Source organism: Mastigoproctus giganteus, chromosome 1 (genome assembly GCF_048544385.1).
Source record: "Mastigoproctus giganteus isolate SK-2022 chromosome 1, ASM4854438v1, whole genome shotgun sequence".
Taxonomy (NCBI): domain Eukaryota; kingdom Metazoa; phylum Arthropoda; class Arachnida; order Uropygi; family Thelyphonidae; genus Mastigoproctus; species Mastigoproctus giganteus.
In genome coordinates, this window is record NC_143575.1 from 16,281,202 (window position 1) to 16,301,204 (window position 20,003).

General features: G+C 35.1%; 1 protein-coding gene across 1 annotated transcript in view; it reads left to right on the forward strand.

Annotated features, from left to right (window-relative positions):
- temp (protein prenyltransferase alpha subunit repeat-containing protein tempura) overlaps positions 1-18,168 on the forward strand; it is a 61,065-nt gene extending 42,897 nt beyond the window's left edge. Inside the window, exons 5-7 of the mRNA XM_090384308.1 lie at positions 606-710; positions 15,144-15,315; positions 17,557-18,168. Of these exons, the coding sequence (XP_090240434.1) occupies positions 606-710; positions 15,144-15,315; positions 17,557-18,168 (889 nt within the window). The remainder of the gene's footprint in view (positions 1-605; positions 711-15,143; positions 15,316-17,556) is intronic.
- The last annotated feature ends 1,835 nt before the right edge of the window (positions 18,169-20,003 follow it).

The window sequence follows — 20,003 nt, forward strand, 5'->3', positions numbered from 1 at the left end:
TGAGATTCTTGCTCAGATTATGTACCTGAGGGAGTTCAAATTGAGGAAGGACATTTGTAGAATAGATGTGCGGAAATTTGCATTTAGCTAGCAGGTGGTTGATTGCTGGAACAAACTTCCATTTGTTATTGTGGAAGTTGATAACTTAAATAAATTCAAGGAAGAACTAGACAAACTATTGTAGGTAATGAAGTGAACTGGGAGGTGTCTTTTTTTTTTTCTTCTTTTTTTTTGGCTGATGCTGTATAAGCTTGCTTTCTTGTATCATTTGCCAGTGTTAATGTTAATAATTATAACTTTCTGTTAAGAGGAAGAGCTATCTTGCTTGGCACAGATATTTCTGCCAAAACTTTTTTCTTATTAATGAAAATTGTTTGTATAGCATGAAAGGCCCAGAGGTTGCTTTTCAATACATGAAAGCAATAATTCACTTGTAAAGGTTATGAATTTTACCTAGAAATTGGCCAAAGATCTAGAGAAGAAACTATTAATGACATTATCAATTTATAAAACAATGTACCATTTTGCAAGAAAACTTATGTAAAACAATCTTGAAATTTATTTCATTTTATTTATTTTTATTTTTTTATTTTATTTTTTTTCAGAAAAGAGATGGTAATAAACAAAACTCAGGAAATAGATTATGAACTTCAGTTTTCAGAACTGGTTCTCAGTCGCAAGCCCAAATGTACAGATTTATTTGCTCACAGGTAAAATATCAGCATTAGTAATATTAAGTTAATTCTCTCTCTCCCCCTCCCTCTCTCTAGTTTTACTTACTCTAGAACAAAATATTTAGTTGACACTCACAGATATAAACTGGCATGGGTGACACCTCATATTTCCTTACAGGCAGACAACAAACTCAGGATAATCTACCAAAGAAATTTATATCATAAAATGCAGAAAGAGCTTATTTACTTATATAGAATAAGTAATTATATTTGTTCATAACATTTAGAAATAACACGATTTAATAATATATCAGATCTTCCGAGGCTGATATATTGATACATAGAGGCAAACTTTGCATACTGTGAGACTGAACCTATAAGTGCACAGCCCATTGATATACATAATGTTTTTGAAAGTTCTTATCAAATTTTGGGAGCATATTCTACTGAAAATAGGGATGAAAAAAAGTTCACATGGACACAGGTTCCCTTATGAGTTGTAATTCATTTTCTTTTTTTCATTGAGTAAATATAAGGATACCTGCCAAGTTAAATTTTTTATTACAGTAATTAATGCATTCTGTAAATCAAGGGCCTTCAATCTTCTCAGCCTTAGAGCACATTTGGAAATTTAGATAGGTATTGCAGATGCCAATAAAACTAAAAAAAAAGTGTTAGATGGGTTTAAAAAAAAATGGGTTAAATTTTTTAATGAAAATTTGGCTAGCTTGTTGTAATCAGGAATGTAGCTTGAACAGGCTGTTTTTAGGCAATCATGCTTAAGATTGCCTAAGAAAGATTCCCCCAAGGAATTCTATGAAGGGTGCCATGACACCTATGGGTGCCGGTTTAGTGGGCCCCCTGCTGAAAATGACTAATGAGAGATTTCCTTTACATCTACATCAGAGCAAGTATTCAAAATGGTCTCTTTGAGTAGTACTATACACCTCAGAGTGTCTTCTCATAGATTGTCAAACATGTTCGAAAATTCCTAGTGTTCCAAATTGTTTGACTGCCACCTATGATCAATTGTGCTTAAACAAGAGTGTTGGAGTTTTTCCTACCTTTAAACCTGGTTTAAGTTCACCAGAATAAATCTAGTGAACTTAAACCAGGAATGTATGCAGGTCATACAGTTGGTCAATCCCTGCCAATGCAATAGCCAGGATACTTGTTATTGAAAAATTTTTCATGAGCCACATTTGCTAGCATGGATCTTATTTGGATAGTGCAGTAGTTCCTTCCTTCTCTGAGAAATGTCTAATTCTGGCCACTGCAGAAAAAAAAATGGAACAATTGGGTAGTCACTAATGATACCATCCCAAATTTTCTAGTGAAACTGCTGCTGTTGTCAAGACTGCATGATAACATGAGTATTTTCCCATATTTTCATAAAATTCACCTCTTGGTGAATTTTATGAAAATTCATAATGATGTTATTATTAGTAGTAGTATTAGTATTATCAGTAGTAATAGTAGTAGTGGTGGCAAGTGATGCAAGATGCTTATACAATATCAGCCAAAAAAATAAATAAATAAAATAAATCCAACACTTACCATTTCACATGTTTATCCCTTCTAACAGTTTTATCTAGTTCTTTCTTGAATTTATTCAAGCTGCTCACCTCTACAACACCAGACGGGAGTTCTAACAATCTACTGCAATCTGGCTGAAGCCAAATTTCTGTACATCCTGCCTGCAACCATCCTTCCTCAATATGAATCTATGCCCTCTCTGTGTTTGTGTGTATAGTCTGAGCAAGAGGAAGGATTCCATTAGCATTGTGCTTACCCAATTCTTTCAAAGCTTAAATGACTCAGTCAGATCTCCTCACAGGTACCTACTCTCCAGATGCTGCAATTTACAAAACTGAATGCTTTCCTAGTAAGAGCAGCCTTTTGTTCCCCTCACCAATCTTGTTGCTCTTCTCTGTACCCATTCCAATAGATACACATCCTTCCTAAACTGAGGCTTCCAGACTTGTATGCAATACTCAAGATGTGGCCCGACCATTACCTTATATAATGTGATAATCAATTCCTTATCCTTATTCCTGCTAACAAAATTCCTGTTTATCAAAACCCCTTCAGCTGCCTTGGCAGCCTATCTACGCTGCTCAGAGAAATATCAGACTGCACAATTACCCCCAGGTCTTGTTCATTCTCTGCTGCCCAGAGTCTGGTACCACGCAGTTGGTACATTAATCTAAGATTACTGCACTTCGTGTGAAGTACCTTACATTTGTCAACAAATTTCAGTTGTCCCTTCTGAAACCATCTGCCTAATTTGTCTAGGTCTTGTTGCGGTAGTATACCCTAGTTATTGTAATTAACTACTCTACCAACTTCTGTATCATCTGCAAACTTAGACATTAAGCCCGATATGCCTTCATCAGTATCATCAATAAATATAGAAAATAATAATGCTTTCAGAACTGAACCCTGCAGAACTCCACTAATCACATTACTCCAAGAAGAGCAGTTCCCATTGACAACCACTCTGTCTTCTCCCACTCAATCTCCCTTTCTTCCTTTTATCCATAGCAGTGACTTTCTCTTAATGCCATACACTCTAATTTGTATAGCAGTTTCATTGCATTGCATTGCATGGAGATATGCAATTTGTATTGCATATCTCCAATCTGTGGGGACCTCCCCACAGACTGAAGATATGCAAATGTATCTCCAATTCACAAAGGGGAATCAAAGGGTGACATGAGTAATTGCAGACCTGTTAGTTTGTTTGACTTCTGTTTCAGGGAAAATAATGGAGTCACTGGTTAAAGAAGCATTGCAGGATCATCTAGACAAGACAGCAGTAATAATTCATACACAGCATCGGCTTGTCGAGGGGACATTGGTCTTGTCTGACCATTTTGATTGGATACTATGATGTGGTCACAAAGAAACTGAATGCAAAAAATAATTCTGATATCATATACTTGGATTTCAGGAAAGCTTTTTATACTGTTGCACATGGAAGACTACTGTACAAATTGGAGCAGTATTGCATTAATGGCAAGTTGATACAGTGGATAAATGGATGGTTGAGTGGGAGAAGACAGAGAGTGGTAATCAATGGATACTGCTCTTCTTGGACTAATGTTATTAGTGGTGTCCCTCAAGGTTCAGTGTTGGGCCCATTGTTGTTTTCCATATTTATCAGTAATATTGATGTAGGTATATATTGGGCTTAATGTCCAAGTTTGCAGGTGATACAAAGATTGGCAGGGTGGTTAATAACAGTAATGACAGTATGCTGCTGCTGCAACAGGATCTGGAAAAGTTGGGTAGATGGACTGAGAAGTGGCAACTGAAGATTAACATTAACAAATGCAAAGTACTGCATATGGGACAGTAACCCCAGAGAAATGTATCTACTGGGTGGTGTTACACTCAGGGTAGTGGAGAATGAAAGAGAATTGGTGGTAATCGTGCAGTCAGATATGAAGTTTTCTGAGCAGTGCAGATAGGCTGCCAGAGTTGGTCATGGAATCTTGTCAATGGTATACAGGAATTTTGCAAGCAGGGATAAGGAGGTGATTATCCCCTTGTATAAGGCAATGGTCAGGCCACACCTTGAGTACTGCATACAGGTCTGGAAGCCTCATTTTAGGAAGGATGTAGTCTCTGCTAGAATGAGTACAGAGAAGGCAAACAAGATTGGTGAAGGGAGACAAAGGGGTGCTCTTATGAAGAAAGACAAAAGGCTTATGTTCTGAAAATTGCAGCTTCTGGAGACTAGGCACTTGCGAGGCGATCTGATTGAGGTGTATAAGGCCTTGAATGGATTGAGCAAGCTCAATGCTGACAGGATTACAAACCTGAGTGGGCATAGATTCAAATTGAGGAAAGACGTAGAATAGATGTGTGGACGTTTGCCTTTTAGCCAGCAGGTAGTTGATTGCTGGAACAAACTTCTATCTGTTGTTGTGGAAGTTAATAGCTTAAATAAATTCAAGGCAGAACTAGACAAACATTTGGAATGAATGGATCAGTGAAATGGGAAGGTTTTTTTTTTTTTTTTTGGGGTGATGCTCTATAAGCTTGCTTGCTTTCTTGCATCATGTACCTCTACTAATGCTAATGCCTTTTCTTTTATTAATGGCCCAGATATCAGCATATTTTGGTCTCAAATCAACTTCACCCACTTAAAAACGGCTTCATCTACATCAGTGTTTCTCAACATTCTTTTTTTTTTTTATTTATTGCCCCCTAAAGGACTTTTTTAGACAATTTTTTTTCCTAATTGCCTCCCCCCCCCATGAAATTTTAAACAAGAAAATACTTTATACTTTTTTTATTCAATGGGATCCCTGAGCCTGATGCTTCTTAGCTAAAAGTTCAATGTTCAGTATGGTGTTAGTAAGTTTAATTCTAATTCGCTTGAACATATATCAATTCTTTGTTTCTTTTGTTGATATTTTATTTACTGAACTAAAACCACTTAAAACCATATAAGATGTTGGAAAACAAAGAAGTATTTTGGCCATTTCAGACCACATTGTTGGATAAAGAAGTTTAGTTTTTGATCCCCACAACTTAGCCATTCCACCTTATTTGAATTTATATTTGCATTCTTTGTTATATTTTAATTCAATAAGTTCCTGAATTTCTTCACTAGCAGACCTGGCATTGCATCCAATTGGATCTAACATCCATGGCTTCACTTCAAAAGAAAATAAATCTGAAAATCCATTTTTCATTGCACCTTTTAAAGAACACAAGTGATCTGATTCTTAAGATCATTCTTGGTGAGAGATTTATTGATTTCAGCTAACTCTTGCATACCATGAAATTGTTTTCTCATTACATTGCTTTCAAATATTTCCAGTTTTTTAAGTGAAGACTTTTAATATGCATTTATAGTCTATCACTGTAATTAATTTCCCTTGAATTTGAAGTGATACTTCATTAAATTTTTGAAAAATCAAAGTCATATAGTATATGTTGTTTTTGTGTTTTCTGATCTCCTTTGCTAAATCTGTGTCTTCTTTGCTTTCTGAAAAACTAATTATTGTATCAAAAAAGTTTACAAATCTTGTTAGACAGTTTCCTTTAGAAACCTTCTGACTCCTGTATGTAAAAGAAGCCCCACATACTGTTCTTCATTTTCAACAGAGAATTTTCTGAAAAGGTGATCATATTTGCCATGTGACTTTATTTTATTGATGGATTTAATAACTATAATGAGAGATTGATAAAGAACTGGACTGATGTTTTTTTGCAGCTAGATGATGTCAGTGCACAATTCAGTGTATTGCAAGAACTTTGGGACATCCTTTAGTTGAGCTATAAAACTTTTGTCTTCCAACACTATGGAGGTAGCGCCATCAGAGTGGCAGAGCATACCAAATTTTCTAATGGTACTTGTTTATCATCAAACCATGTTTTTACAGCAAAAATGGATGCTCCAGTACAGTCAGTTCTAAAGATTTTACGAACATCTCTTCTTGCAATTTACAATCGTCATCGAAATAACGAATATATGGCATTAGAAGGGCCTTATTGTCAGTAACTGTGGATTCATCAATCTATCTAAATAGAAAATTTTCTTTTTTTAGTTTGTCAATTAGCTGCTCTTCAGTGTTAACTGACATTTCATTGATTCATCTTCAAATTGAATTTTTGCTCAATGGCAATGCTTTTAAAATACTGGAAAGATTTTGTTACATCACTGTTGAAATTACAGTCTCTAATGTGGGTCATATAACAGTCTCAGCAACTGTATGAGCTACCTGTTTTTGCAATGATTTCTGTAATTTTGTAAGACACAACCATTCTATCATCATTTGTGCGTTCTTAAATAAGGAAGTAACAGTGTTACGTTGCTCAAAATTCTGTTTTAAATTTTTAAAATATTCAATATGTTTACCAACTTTATCAGGATGTTTCCTTTTTTAAGTGATGTAAAAGTCTTGATGGTTTCATAGCCTCATTCAAAAAAAGAACTATTACACATAACACATATGGGCTGTCTTGAGTCGAATGGGCTTTCAATAAAACCATGAGCTAGATATTCATTCAGATACTGTCGACACTTTTTCTTTTCAGCACTTGACATGATTGATGATGGGGTGAATAACTACAAAGAATTAAATAATAAAATATAAACTGCTTTTATTTAATTCTCATAGCCCATATCACTCACAAAAGCACTGTGGATCAAAAATAAACAACTTCCACAAGGAAACAATAAATCAATGCTAATTGTTGTTTAGAAAGTAGGAACAATAGACCAAAACATTTCCTCATCCCATCCATGCCTCATATATTGACCAATGAAATAAAAGAATAAATAAACCATGCTGCCAACAAGGTCACAGCTGTCAGAAAGATGCAAACGTCAAGGATTATGAAGACATTACCTCTGAAAATACTTAGGCATTTAATGCCTATGAAAAACAAAGGTGAATTGAATTAAATCACGCCCACTATCTTCCTTTTATCAAACTTTCGTACTCACTGCTAATATAATATACCTACATGTTAAAAATCTGTCATCTCAGGGGAAAAGAAAACCCAATGAGAGAAATTAAATATTAAGGAATAAGATGTCATCAGGTAGGGTTGACCTTTGGAGGGCCACAAAGCATTGTAAGACCCATGATTTTTTGTCCCCCAACCAATTTCTGCCCCCTTTGGGGCAATGTCGCCCCCATTGAGAACACCCGAGCTGCATCTTCATAAGGGCATAATTTTGCACACTTTCGAATGGGTCCTGTTTCCCCAAACAGTTTGAGAATCAAAACAAGTTTTGAATGGTTGATGCATTACTGGCAGGAATACCAAATTTTAAAGCTATATTTTTTCTCTTTTATTTTTTACACCCTGATTTACACTATTAAGCACTTCCACTTTTTCCACTACACTCAAGGATTTCTTTGGTAAGATTACTTTGCACAGCAGCTGAAACAAAACTGATTTAGTTACCTCTTGCACCTACCATGTAAACAGACAGGTGAAATTTAGTGAAAGTGTGGATGCCTTATTTTTGTGAAACAGCAGATGAATTTCCAGGATAAAGGAGAATCACTCTCTCCTAATTCTCTAATAGGGTGCTTACAGTAGAAAACAGGTTGACCAGAGCCAATGTCCGCATCAGGAATATGCCTTAATTTTTGCCGGTGGCTGTAGACACATAGATAGCAGTTGACCAGCACGACTTCTGGGTACAGTAGAGGTTGTATATAAGTTTTACGAGCACCACTGGATTGTGGAATGTTTTAGCTCAATTTTTAATCCTTTTAGCTCCTTACTTTGTGCTTTCTACAGCATCAGTTCTATTGCCTAAAAGGCTAGAGGTGCAAACAATGCATACCCAGCTCTGTTGAAATCAGTTCGCTATATGGAAATTTTCTGTTATACAGAAACTATTTTCAGTGTAATGATCAAAGGGAAATCAAAAAAATTCTCTAAATAGAAAAATTTGCCATATGGAAGTTTGTTAAAGAGAGGTCTGACTGTATACAAATATTTTTTATTTTTTTATTTTTTTTTAATTAGGGATGCATTGCAATCCAGAAGGTAAGTCAAGAAAGTCGACTTCATATAATGCTAAGCTTCATGCTATAAATAATCATGCCAAGTTTCTTTTATGATCCCTTTAATTGTGATGACAATTTAATTTTGTGTGGCATAACAGTTTTTTATTTAAGAAAATATTTCACATTCTTTGAAATAAGTTTTGTTCACTTTTTATAGGTAAAAGAGTAGCAAATAACAGTAAACATTTCAAACTTATTTTAGTGTTTCAAACGTTTACTATTACGCTTTTCATCTATATCTGAAAAGACATGAATGCAGTATTTAAAAAAAAGCCATATATGTCAGGAATCATTATCATTAATGTGAACACAAATGTAAATAAAATAAAATATTTAATAAGTCGCAAAATGGAGAATGGTAAGTACAATAATAAAAACAAAATAACAACCAGTTAAGAACTGATAAATTGTAAAGGGGCTAAAAGTAATAAAATACACAAACAGAGTAACTTTCAAGACAGTGTCTTTCTCAATTGTAAATGTACAAAACTATCAATTCAGATGACAATATTGTTACGGGATGAATAACTGAAATCATAACATTGTTATATGGTCTTGCCCAATGGCTTAAAAGTGCAGTAGAAAGAAAAGAAAGAAGGGAATAACAATAAAAGAAAAGGGAAGTGAGTTAAAAAGAGAGGGGGAAAAAATAAAATCAGAATCTGGTAATACAGTATGAGTATTGAAAACAATATATAGATCATTCCAACATTCATACTGCATAATAACAGATTCCATGATGAGGTCAATATGAACTTCCCCTTTAGCGCGAATGATATTGGAGCTAGAAGTAAAAATATTCAGTACTTCTTGCCATGAACATGTTCTGAAATTGTGCGAGCATTCAATAACTTGAAGATGATTACTGGTGGAAAGATTTCCACAATGTTCAAGCCAATAGTGCTTGTGGGATGTACTCTGTGGGCAAAATCAGGCAGGGAATTAAAAAGCATGAGAGAGCTATCAGGACTACAAATTTTGCTTGATTTGCCCTCTTAATGCCCTACTGGCAAAGCAGCATATTGATCTTCAAATTATAATATGAAAATCATTATGAATGGCAAATAATTATTCATTATTCGCACAATTTCCAACTGTCTCACAGCTGCATGCACTACATACTTTTACTCCTAATCCCAGTATCAATCACAGTAAAGGGGTTCATATCGCTATCCTAACAACAAATATGCCCCATCATGAAATATTGTGGTAGATAAGAATTGGTATGCTCTATATGTTAATTCTTTCATCTTGCATCACCAGATTCTGATTGATTTTTGTTGGTTTCCCCTCCCTCTTCTTTTTAATCTCTCTCCCCTCTCCTTTTCCTTCTGCAATTGTTTTTAACCCTCTTCACTGTGCAAGGCCATTTCACAATGTTGCATAGTTATGTGATTTCAGTTATTTATTACATGAAAATGTGCTCTTTGAATTGATATCATGCCATGCACTGTTACAGTTCAGAAAGACACTATCAAACTGTAATCTGTCTATTTATTGCTTTTAGCCCTTTATACTTTATAAAGGGCTAAAAGCAATATATTTTTTTATATTTTAAAACCTATATATATATATATATATATTTTTTTTTTTTTTTTTTAATTGTACATACCATTCTCCATTTTGTATAGTTTATTAAATATTTTCATTTATTTATATTTATGTTTACTTAGTGCAGTGGTTTTCAACCTGGGTGCTGCAACAACATTCCAGGGGTGCCACATAATTTGGGTTTAAGTTACTTAAACTTATATGTTTTTAAATTTAAGTATTTATTTCATTATAAAAAGGTGTATTCTTATAATTATTATATTATTATAATGACTATCATATAACATTTTTTTTTAATATTATATATATAGAGAGAGAGAATTCAGATCTAACAGGCATAAAATTGAGTAGGGGTGCCACAAAATAAAAAAATTAATTAAGGGTGCCATTATTAAAAAAAGGTCAAACCACTGACTTATTGGGTGCAAGAATATTTCACTAATACGAATACAGCTTACTGATATGTGAATAAGCAGTATGAAAGAGTGTTAGAGTGGAAGATAAGAGGAACGATGGAAAATAGGATGGCTGAGGAATAGTATGGCTTTAAGCCTGGCAGATTGACAGTGGATCTAATTTTTTTCATCAGGCAACTGATAGAAAAGTGTTATGAACACAATAAAGAATTATGGATGGCATTTTTAGACATAAAGAAAGTGTTTGATGTCATAAAGAGAGAGAAGGTGTGGGAGGTTTTGAGAAACTTGGGGATTTTGGAACATCTTGTGAAGAGGATTCAGAATATGTACACCAATACAGTGAGCAAAGTAAGAACAGTGATGGGGTTGATGGAGAGCTTCAAAATAACATCAGGTTTGATGCAAGGAGGCATCCTGTCACCACTACTGTTCATAGCTGTTACGAATGATGTGCAATGTAGAGTGGCAGAACAACTTGGACAAGACCAGATGAAAGTTATGCTCTTCGCAGATGACCTCTGTATATGGGGAGAGAGCAGGGAACAAGTAGAACAGCAAATTGATATGTGGGCTAGTATGGCTGATGAATTTGGACTGGTTTTCAGTCAGGAGAAGAGTGAAGTAATGATTCTAGAGAGGAGTGGCGAGCCTGATGGATATATTACAATGGTAGGGAAAAGGCTAAAAATGGTTAACGACTTCAAGTATTTAGGAAGCACCATTACAAAGATTGGAACGATAATGAAGAAATAAATAGAAGGATACAAGAGGGTAGGAATTTCTATAGGCAGACAAGAGATCTGATCTGGAACAGGAACATACCACTGAAGTGTAAAAAGGCTATATATCAGACCTGTTACGTACCAATTCTGACATATGCATCTGAAACTTGGACTATAAGAAAAAAGGATGAAAGAAGAATTCAGGGGCAGAAATGAGATTTGTGAGGACCATAGCTGGAAAGACAATGCAACAAAATCAGGAATGATATGATTAGGGAGAGAATTCAGATTGAAAAACTACAGAATAGGATTGAAAAGTCCCGTTTGAAATGGTTTGGACATGGCAAGAGGGTGAACGAGAGGTGTTTGCCAAGAAGAATGTTTGATTTACAATTAAAGGACAAAAGACCAAGAATGATGTGGCAGGACATGATAAAGAGCGATGTCATTAAGAGAGGAGGAAACGAGTGAAATCAACAAAGGAGAGTAGTATATGGACAGAGCATGGTGGTGAGGCATTATACGTCGACCTGTGGAATAGCAGAACGATGACAGATGATGATGATGACAATGATGAATACAATTTTTATTTGAACATAGTTACTAATTTTTATCATTGGTAATCATATCAAAACTTTTACCAGGATTTACTTACAAAAATATTAGTTCCTTCTGTAAATCAGGTCTTGCATTGGTACTATTTTGCTGCAGATTAAAAATATGCTTTTACATCTATGAATATTTCTGCATATTTTCCTAGCATTAACATTGGATGATTGAGAAACTGTTATCAGTGTTTTGGCTCTTACTGATTCATCATCATCATCAGCCATTTTCAATCCACTGCATTTCAATCCAGTTTCCAGTTCCTTCTGTTTTGAGCACTGGCCGTCCATTTACTACCCAAAAACTCATGAATTTCATCTATCCATCTCCGCCTTTGTCTTCCAGGTTTTCTTCTAGCTCCTCTTGGGTGTTATTTTCTTAGTCCATCTGTCATCATGTCTTCGAGCTATGTGTCCTGCCCAAGACCATTTTAGTTCTTTAGTTTTGATAAGAATGTCCTTGAGTTTGCTGCCTAATCCATGTGTTTCTCTTCTTATCTAACAGTCTGATTCCCAATATAATTTGTTCCATTCTTCGCTGTGTAGTTCTCAGCTTCTCTTCCATTCTTTTGGTGAGTGCCCAAGTTTCACTTCCATAAGTCATGGTGGGGAGTATACATTGATTCATTATTTTATGTTTCAGACAAACTGGGATATTGCTCTTCAGTATGTGACTATATTTCCTGAATGCTGTCCATCCAAAATTCATTCTTCTCTTGACTTTCAGCCATTTATCATTATTACAGCTAATAACTTGTCCCAGATAAGTATATGACTCCACCTTTTCAATTACTGCTCCTTCCAATCATTATTTTCCTTTCCGTGGCATACTTGTTCATCATTACTTTTGTTTTAGCCATATTCATCTTTAGTCCAAAATCCTTACTAACTGTGCATAACTGATTAAGATTTTCCTATAATTCTTTGGGATCGTGGCTTATAACCACAATGTCATCTGCAAATCGTAAATGGTTTAGGTACTCTCTGTTCACATTGACTCCTTTCTGCGACCAGTTTAATCTTCTGAAAGCTTCGTCAAGGGCAGCAGTAAACAGCTTCGGAGATATTATGTCTCCTTGTCGAACTCCTTTCTCAATTTTAAATTTGCTACTATCTTTGTCAGTCTAATAAAGGAGGTAGCACTCTCATATATTTTCTTCAAAATCATAATATATGGGGTATCTATGCTTTGTCTTTCCAGTGCCCGAAACATTGCCTTATGCTGTATGGAATCAAATGCCTTTTCATAATCCACAAATGCCAAGCATAATGATGTTTTATATTCATTTGCTTTCTCCATTAGCTGTGATATTACGTGAAGGTGATCCATAGTTGAGAATCCTGTCCTAAAGCCAGCTTGCTCTTTCGGTTGATTCTCATCAAGTATTCTTTCTAATCTGTTAGTAATTACCCTTGTGAACAACTTGTAGATGTGGGATAACAAGCTAATTGGTCTATAATTTCCAATTTCTGATTTATCTCCTTTCTTATGCAGCAAAACTATGATTGCATTATTCCATTGCTTAGGCGTCACACCTTTTCTAATGCACTTTGTGAAGAGCCTTGCTAGTTTTTGTGTTATGTCTCTTCCTCCCAATTTTAACAAATCTACAGTAACTTCATCTTCCCCCCCGGGGCTTTCCGATTCTTCATTTTCTTCAATGCATGTTCTACCTCATCAGGAAGAATATCGGGTATGTCGTATGTGTTGCTACTTTGCAATCCATCTTCCCCACTGCTGGTATCATTCCCTCACTCCTTGTATAATTCTCTATAGTAGTCTTCTGCTATTTGAATTATGCCTTCTCTGCTGTTTATAAGTACACAATCGCTATTCTTCAGTTTCAGTATCATTTGTCTTTCTGTATTACTGCTCATGGCTGCTGATTTAAATCCTATGTTTTCCCTTAATGCTTGTTCTACTTTTCTTGTGTTAAATCTTCTTATGTCCTCTCTGAGTCTCTTTCTAATGGCTTTGCATAACTCAGTATACTCAATAATTTTCTCCCTGTCAGTGTGTTTCTTGACTAATTTTTTCTTCTTTGGATTTCTGTTTCCCTATAGGTTTCTTGGGCTTTATCACTTTCAGAAAGTTGTAATATTCCTCGTCGATATCTTGGTCCTGAGCAGTCTGCAGAAGCTCAAACTTGTTTTTAAGTTCCAGTTCATACTGCTTTTTCTCCTCCTCTGTTATCTCAAAGACCTTTGTATTATTTACTCAAGTCAGTTTTTTCCTTTCCTTTCCTACATCTATATCAAGTGTACATCTTACCATTCTGTGATCACTTCAAACATTTACCTTATTCAGGATGGTAACATCATTCACAATATATCTTCTGTTAGTGAGGATGAAGTCGATTTCATTAGTTGTTAATCCATTTGGACACTTCCATGTTCACTTTCTGTTCACCCTTTTCTTGAAAAAAAGTGTTCATTACTGACAGTCCTTGAGATTCTGCAAATTCCACAAGTCTTTCACCTCTTATTTCTTTCACCAATTCCAAAATTTCCTATAGTTCCTCTTTCTGCGCTGTTTTGCCTTTTTCCAACCTTAGCATTGAAGTCTCCCCTAATAATAGTGTAGTGGGTTTTCTGCTCATCTAGAAGACTCAATTTCGGTGTACATTTCTTCAACCTCTTCATCATCGTGGCTCGATGTTGGTGCATAAATCATTATAATCTTTAGCTTGTACCTCTTAGAAATCTTGAGTATTAGCCTCGACACCCTTGGTGATGATGTACTTTTGAATTCCAAAATGTTGTTTTTAAAATCTTTATGGACCAGAAACTGAACTCCACCTTCACTCCTTTCACTGTTTCCATTGGTGTACAGCAGATTTCCACTTGATAAACTTATAAGTGATTCATTTCTTCTTGTTGTTTCAGCCAAACCGATGATATTCCAATTCACATTTTCTAATTCCTTTTCCAGCTCTAATATCCTGTCTTCACCGATGAGTGATCATACGTTATAACAGGCTAAGTTCAGTTTCCGTGCATGGCAGCCTGGTCGTACCCAGAGATTCTTAGCACCCTCTGCTTCCACTCTTATCCTCTCGCTGCCATAAGAGGGAGAGTGAAAGCTGTTGGGGACTGAGGGCCATTTGTATTGTTGTGCTCTCATGCTGAAGGGTTTGGTCTTTTCCTCTTCACACTGACCAGGCAGCTTGAAGAGAACCACTCTACACGTTCGTTGCCACCTAAGTGACTTAACAGGGCGTACCATCGAGAAGGTGTGCATGAGTGGATTTTAGGGAGGCAGGCCAACCGGACTTCTCCTAAATCTTCTGTAATAGAGAGATATTGGATCCATCAGTGTTTTAGGCTGAGTGTCTGACAACACACAGGATACCTGTTCCCCTCTTGATTACATAACTTTAAAAGTAATAATTTTTTTTACTCTTGTTTATATTGTCAGTGACTGCTAATGTGGACCTTTGTATTACAAAGCCAAATTATCAAATCTGCTAAAGCTCTCTCTCTCTCTCTCTCTCTCTCTCTCTCTCTCTCTCTCTCACACACACACACACACACACACACACACACACACACACACACACACACACACACAATTTTATTTATTTATTTATTTTATTTTTAATAACTTTTTCTTTTTTAATCATAGAAAGTGGTTGCTGCAGATCTTAATGAAGCAAGAAACAGCAGCTATTTCAACAAAAACAATAGAACACGAATTCTATGTTTGTAGCAAGGCTGCAGATCGCTATCCTAATAACTATTATGCCTGGAGCCATCGAATTTGGGTGATGCAAGAAATGGCTAGGAGTCCAACAAAAGTATGCAGTAAATTTATTTGTTCTGTTATTCCAGTTATTTTTAGTTTTACTTTGAAATAATGAGAAATAATATACTTAAATTACATGCTATAAAATTCATAGAATTTAAGAACTGCACCATAAAAATATTTGAATTAGCAGTTCTCATTGCTGTTACATATGCATGAATTTTTACGTTTTTCCCAGTTTTATGGAAATCTTCTTTTTTAAAGTTTATGAAAAGATTTATGGAAACCTGATCAGCCTAATAATGCCTAAGCAAATCACAAAAGCCTAGGAAATCTTGGATGAAGACTCACTCTGTATAAATCGCAAATCTGTTCTGCCATGGAATATTGTTCCCACATCTGGGGTGATGCCCCCAAAACCTCTCTGTCTTCTTGATTCCATTCAGAAGAGGGCAGTTAGGTTAATTAATGATTCATCTCTAACAGAGTCTCTTCACTCGCTGTCTCATAGACGTACTGTTTCTGCTGCATGCCTCTTCTACAGATCCATGGGCAGTGTTCTTCTGAATTGGCTTCTATAATTCCCGCTCTCCCTTTCAAAACAGTCCGAACATGTGCTGCCACTAGCCAACGTCCATTTACTGTCCAACTTCAAACTCACAGAACCAACTTTTCATCTTCCTTGTTTATTCATTCAACTGCCGTTTTCTGGAACAACCTTCCTTCATACCTATTTCCTGAAAATTACAGTCTACAGAAGTTCAAGTGCAATGTCAACAAATATCTTCTTTCATCTTCTCCACCTCCAACCCAAGCACGGTACCAAGTACTATAGGTTCTAATACCTCTCGTGTTTGGGGTTTACATAAAAAAAAAAAAAACTACCCTGACGCACCCAAGGGATGTCTCAGGATATATACTATAGGGGAAACTTCAATACTCTTCTGGAATATTGCATAATTGCTCTATAGCAGCTGATCATCTGTGCATTTTGCTACCATTTGAGCCATGGAACATTAGAGTTCAGAAATCCAGTTTAAATTTAAAGCATGTTTAAATTTGCTCATTCCTTGCAATATTTGATCACCCTCTATAGTTGTACAACAACTTTTGGGTTATGTCTGTAGCTGTAGCATTTTAAGTAACTTCACAGTCACTAATAATGAGGATCAAATCTGGAGTATGAGGTGGTAACATTGTTTTAAAACCCTAGTGAAGTTTCTGCCACCAAAATGTTCTCTTAATAATGCAGAAAATCTTCAGCAAACGTGAAGGGGGGTACTCCATCCTATTGGAGGAACAACTGGACCAGTACTCCTTCCTCTCTCTTGAAGGTATATACCGTTACACATAATAAGCATTGTTTAATCTATAGCTTTTATACATTGAGCTGCTTGATTGTTATTGCAGCAAAAATGAAACTTAGCAATCTTTTCATCACATGCAAGAAAATTTACTGAATTTTTCCACAGCACAACTGTTATCTTTCTTATATTGACTAAAATTAATACATGAACTGTTTATTCACAGTTTTCTGCCACAGCAACCTAAAAGATTATTAATATTTTAAATGAGAATGATGAAAATTCTGCAGTGTTAATCCAACTAAATATTTTTATTGATTAATTAATACTGACATTCTCTACTTGTGCAGATCCTTCAAACCCATCTAAATCAAAATGGATGTATTCTGGTCCCATGAACTTCAAAAGGTGCATAATATTGATTGAAATGTTTCTTATTTGCATATTTTCTTTTTCTTTTGAAGTCTCCCCTGCAATAAAACTTGGTTAATATGTTTTCTTATATGCAGATAATATACCAAAATATTTACATATTTTCATGTTATGTTACTTACTTTATGATCACCCTGTACTTTGCTGAAAGACACATTTTTCTAATCATCAAAGTTTAAGAGGCATAGAGTTAAATTTTGTTAATGCTGGCAGATGTGCATAATATAATAAAATAATAATGTCATAATTCAAGAAAACAGTTGTTTTCATTATAGGGGTAGGTCTGTATTTTGATTTTGAGAAAAATTTTTAAGGAAGTTTTCTTAAAATTCACTTTGTGTAATTTATTTAAAAAAATGCTATAAACTTGTAATGCAGTTTGAGAAAACAGGCCAATAATGAAGCTTCAACTCACTAAAGTTACATAATTTCAATGTGTGGCACATTGAGCCTGCTAGTTATATTTTTTCTTTAACTTAAATGCATATCATCTATAATAGCATTTCCCACATGCTTTATTTCTTTTCTTAACTGTTCTTTTTTCTTTATTTTTCTAGCTGGTACTTCAAGAACTGGAGAATACACATCATTGGGTTTCTAAACATGTGTCTGACTATAGTGGCTTCCACTACAGACAATTGCTAATCACAATTTATGCTCAGGTGCAAGCAGATCGCTCTGACAGCAGTTCATCACCATATGCATTGCACAACCATATATATGATGCCACCAAATTTCCTTCTGATAGTTCAAGAAGTAGCTTGCAGGACAACTTTGATGTATGGTCTGTTCTTCATAAAGAACTAATATTTACATCAGAGCTCATTATGACATTCCCTGGTCATGAAGCCTTGTGGTGTCATCGTCGCTTTGTAATCTATGCAATGTGCCATCCTTCCTTCCACAGATGTCATCAGTTAGTGCCAATTCATACTGGAGACATTGAAGAAAGTAATAGGATTAAAAAATCAAAGCTTGAAATCCATTGTAATGAAGCTGTTCAAAATGAAGAGAAGAAATTCATTGAAGAATGCATGAAATACATTAGCTCCAATCAGTGGCAATGCCATTTGCTTTCCAGGCACTTGCATTGGTTGGAGAAAGTGCTCTCTTGGCCAGTATTATTATCTGGGCCACTTGAGCAATTTCTGTCCAAACCAAATTGCTAGAGACCTCGAATAATGATAAAACATTCTATTCCAGCAATAGTATCCTATTTCCGTAAGGTATTCTGGTACATTATTCCTAATGCCATTTATTTGGAGATCTGATTCCAGAAATACACAGCAAGTGTTAGTTTTTGTTGTTACTACACTGTAATGCAAATATTTCAATATCATGTTATGCTGTGTGAATACTGCCATCGTTAGTTTGTTCAAAGGAACAAGAAGAAAACATCAATAAATATTGAATGTTTTCCAAAGTTTGAGCACAAATAGTTGAATTTCGTGAATTCATGTTATAACATCTGTGTGGTTACGCTCATTACAATTTTCACAACTGTTGTGAAATTTAAATTTGCCTAATGTAATTTAGGTATAAGGAGATAGCTTAGTATAATACCTTCTTATAAAACAGATTAAATATACACTGCATATCTCCTGTGTGGTCAGCTTGCTTATCATAATGTACAGCTATTTATTTTGGCATCCTATATTATATTAAATCTGTTATGTATGCATACTGGCATCTTTGCTGGAAAATCCCTGCCATATTTGTGAAGATTGATAAATGAAAATTTTCATTTTAGATTGAAATATAAACACATAAACTACAGATATTCTCTTTTAAGCAAAATACTTTTATATTCGATTTTTTTTTTTTTTTTTTTTCATAAAATTAGCTAGTTCTGCTAGAGGCTTAAGTGACAGTTAAAAATCCTTTTTACTATTCCTGGCTGCAAACTTAAGTTTTTATTGAAAGGGCAAGTTTTTATTTTTTTTACATGGACTTAATTCTGCCCACCATCTGATAAGATGACAATACTATTAAAGCAGCTATGCAGGGCAGTTACACTTTCTTTTGAATAAACAGCAAAATTTCTGCTGAATTAATGTTTTTTAAAATAATGCAATTGAGAAACTTATTGAGAGAGTGATTTGTTTCCTTTTTATACTTTTTTGATGGCCTCCAGCCAGAGTTTATAACTTCATTTTATTGCAGCTAAATGAACAAAAATGACTATGCATTTTTTGTGGCAGCAAATGAGTTTGATTGCAGAATGTGCAGTTATGCTTAACACTGATTGCATATGTTACCCCAGAACCATAGTCGATTCTGTATGAAAGAAAGAAAAGTCAATTTAAAAAGAGGCTGCCATAGCCAAGTGGTCAGGAGTGGGAGTGCAGTAGCACACGCTCTTTGAGTAGACCGGTGTTCAAGCCTCTGACTGCTGAATATGGTCGATCTGCCAACCTGCACTGGACCAGTGTGGCAGATTATGGTCCATTTCCCTCAGCATGAATTGTTGAGGAGGCTTCCATCCTGCAGTGGGTTGATAATGGCTGCACTTTACCTTTTAGGTTATTTATGTATATTTTTTCCAAATGGATTATTTAACAAAGAACTATTTTAAGTTGGTTTACCACAGTATTAATAGCTACTTTGAAATAATGGATTACCTGTGATTTATATACTGTGGGAAGTGGAAGTTCTTGAAAGTCTGGAACTAGCAATTTACTAAAATGACACCTCCCTCCCAATTTTTTTTATTAGAAGTATGAAGTGGCATCTCAGCAGCTAGATTGGCAGCTGTTGTCAAGTTATGAATGGGATAAAATGTGTAATTTCTGATATCTTAAGAATTTGCCATGATATTGATAACAAACTAAAAATTATTAACTGCAACAGACTTCAATTTTTCTAAAACACTGTTATAGTAAAAACCTTCCCTGAAGTTTGACTAAAATGTTTTGAATGAAACACATCACTGGCAAGGGCAAGGCCAAGTGAAAGCTAGTTCCTGTTCCTGAAAAAATAAAACAGAATAAATCACAGGCAACTC